General features: G+C 30.5%; 1 protein-coding gene and 1 pseudogene across 1 annotated transcript; both read left to right on the forward strand.

The window, feature by feature from the left end:
• Positions 1–1,097: 1,097 nt before the first annotated feature.
• On the forward strand, positions 1,098–1,440 carry LOC112598297 (annotated as a pseudogene).
• Positions 1,441–2,177: 737 nt separating this feature from the next.
• On the forward strand, positions 2,178–3,483 carry LOC112598298 (piggyBac transposable element-derived protein 4-like; the record flags this gene model as incomplete). Its single annotated transcript, XM_025344694.1, has 2 exons — positions 2,178–2,331; positions 2,501–3,483. Coding segments are annotated over exons 1-2 (1,137 nt in total), but the record flags the coding sequence as incomplete, so codon positions are not given.
• Positions 3,484–3,507: the final 24 nt, after the last annotated feature.

Genomic DNA, 3,507 nt, shown 5'->3' on the forward strand with positions numbered 1-3,507 from the left:
TATATTATGTCTTCTTTTCCCTTTTTTTAAATAAATCTTTGGTGTTCATTCACCACTGCGTGTACAAAGCCTATGAGTTCCACCGACTTAGCCTTCGGGCTAACACGCGGTGCGGCTCATAGGTCACGACCGAAGTGTTCCCCTTTGGTCGTGGGTAGCTTTTGGTAGCCTAGCAAACTACCAAATTCTTACACACTGTATTTTTCTCCATATGCATTGTCCAAAATGAAAAAAAGCAGCCTCTTATTCGGATGTCCTTGAAAACGTCTGCAATCGCACCTAAAAGCGCTTGTTCAAAATCAACCATAACACTTGCTGGCCGTAAATTGTTTTCCAAATTTAGAAGTTCTTTTATAATTTTAGTATAACTATCACGTGTTTTATTTGGCACAAGTGCAAACACTAACGGTAATACTGTGTCGTATTTTATTGCGTGGATTGTAAGAAGCTGAGTAAAGAGTTGTGGGGATGACTTAAATGTACCATCAATAAACCAATGACACTGGTCAGATAATATTTTTAAATTTTCTTCAGTTGAAAACAATAATAATTTTTTTATAAAAATGTTGTTTTTTTAACAATTTGAAACTATGTAAAAAAATATTTTCAAAAAAATGAATACTTTTGGAAATAATAAGTGTTGTTTGATAAAAAAATCACCCTGTATATCCTTCTTTTGACGAAGAAATGTCCAACGGGGAAAATCGCTGGACGGGGAAATATTGGACGGGGAAAGCGTAACGGGGAAATGTCTAACGGGGAAATGTATTACGGGGATTCGTCCATGAATCAGTGATGATGATGATAATGATTGATGATGATGATGATAGTGATGATGACAATGACCATGAAGATGATAGTGAAGACAGCGATGATGAAGACCACGAAAATGAAGATGATAGAGAAGAAAGTTATATACCCATTTTTTTTCTGTGTAACACAAAAACAGTTTATTTATATTGGTAACACTGCAATTTTAAATTTAAATTTTTTTCAAACTTTAAAATTAATAATCTAATCTAGTTCAGTTTAGTTAGTGTTAAACCATCATTCGATCAAGAACTATTATTTATTTAAAAATTCTTTATTTTACAAAAATGAATTTTCCAAATTTTAGCAACAATTTTTGTTCACTAGTTTCTTTAGTACAAAATAATACATATCCTAAATACCCAGAATATACAAAATTTCTTCAAGATTGAAAACATTCAATTTATTCCCGTTAACTTCATCTCAAGATAAATACTCATTAGCTGAAAGCGGTTTTAAATTTTAAAAGATATTGTTAAATGTTTTTGCTGTGGACTCATCTTACATAATTGGGAAAAAGATGATATTCCATGGATTGAACACACAAGATAGAATCCAAAGTGTATACACAACAAATTATTATCAAAAGGAAATCAGTTTGTTGAAAATATAATAAATAAGTACGGATAGATAAACGATGTATGTCATTGTGATTGTGAATTTAAAATATATATGATACTATGAATTAACATTTTTTTATTTTTTCCTGTTTTTTTTTTCAAAAAATATTTTATTAAAAAAAGTTTTTAGCTAGGTATTTTTAATATTTGCCTAGATTGTATGTATAACTTTTTCCTATTAGTAATAATACTTGTGAATAAAATACCTACCTTTAATGTTACAAAATATTTCACTTAATATTCAAAATTAAAATTAAAAAATTATTATAAAATGCGTATTAAAGCATATTATATAATAATTTATTACCTATAAATATTTTTACATTCTACCTTCTACACTTGAAAAAAATACTTCATTCATCCATGTCATTTTTGAGGTACAATAATAATACATGCATTCTTTTTCAGTTTAAGTAATATATGTACTTAACACGTTGACCGCCATGTGCCCGCCGGCGGTTATTTGGTTATTTATTTCTGGACGCCACGGCGTATTTCATCGGGATTCCTAAAATGTTATCGTCGATATTTATAGTACTATTCGACAGAAAAATACAAAATTGATATCGATGTAATTACCTCGGTCTCGTGAATATTATTTTTGTATTGATAATATGTGGTAGCCGGCGGGCACGTGGCGTAGTGATAATGTCAATATTACTTATACGCCATTTGACTACCGGCGGTCACGTATAGTTTAATGCTGCGTATTCTTTTTATAACAAATATTTATTTATCATACTTAAAATGTATCCGCGACCAAAAAGAGTAAAATTAAATGATGATTTTATAACTGCACTATTAGAAGATAATAGCGAAAGTTCACTAAGTGAATTTGATGATTCAGATGCAGACAAGACGTTTAATCCCATCAGTTCTTCGGAGTCTGAAGTCCTAAGTGGTAAGAAAATTTATATATTTTACATCTTTATATCTTACTATTCCATCAAAAGTAAAAAATTATAGATTGTCATTTCGTAAATATTTATAGAAATTTTATGTTAAGATTTTATTATTCGAATTATTATCATATTCCGTAAATAATTTTTATAATTTTGAATTCTCTATAGAGCTAAGTGATAATAATGAACCAAGCATCTCGAGTAATATTTCTGTAGCATCGCAAACTTGGACAAATGTAACTGGAAATTATCAAAAACCACTGAAATTTTATAATAATTCTGGACTAAAAATTGATATATCAGTTGATTCTACTGCGTGGGATATTTTGAATTTATTTTTGACTAATGAAATAATTGAGCTTATAGTCGAAGAAACCAATAAAAATGCCCAACAGTTTTTATCGAAAAACAGATTGACAAAATCTAGTAGATTTTCTAAATGGATTCCCACAGATCAACAGGAAATAAAAAAGGTTTTTGGTTTAATTATTTGGATGGGGTTAGTTCAAATGCCCACTTTGGAAGACTATTGGAGTATAATTACAAGGTATAAAAATAATGTAGTGCAAAAAATTATGTCAAGAAATCGGTTTGAATTAATTCTTAGATTTTTACATTTTTTGGACAATGAAAAAGCTCCTGACGATAGGATTTATAAAGTGCGCGATTTAATTGATAAGTTAATTGAAAATTTTCAAAAAATATTTGAACCTGATGAGTTTTTAGCTGTTGATGAGACAATGGTCCCTTTTAGAGGGAGGTTGACTTTTAGGCAGTATATACCAGGAAAAGCGCACAAATATGGGGTAAAGTTGTTATTAAAGTTATGCGGAACGAATGGCTATACGTATAATGTGCAAATATATGCTGGAAAAAGTCAAGTCGATGGGAAAGGCCTAGGATGCAGAGTAGTGTTGGACTTAAGTCAGAGGTATTTGAATGCTGGGCGGACAATAATCACTGATAATTTTTATACCTCCGTGCCATTAGCGTATGAACTTTTAAAAAACAAAACACACCTGGTAGGAACATTACGATCAAACCGAGTTAAATTACCAGAAGTAACCAAGGCTAAACTAAAACCAAATGAAATAGTTGGAAGGGAAAATATTGATGGGATCGTCATAACCAAATGGAGGGACAAGAGGGACGTCACAATATTAACTACACGACAT

This window comes from Melanaphis sacchari, unplaced genomic scaffold (genome assembly GCF_002803265.2).
Source record: "Melanaphis sacchari strain LSU unplaced genomic scaffold, SCAv2.0 Contig479_pilon_pilon, whole genome shotgun sequence".
Lineage (NCBI taxonomy): Eukaryota > Metazoa > Arthropoda > Insecta > Hemiptera > Aphididae > Melanaphis > Melanaphis sacchari.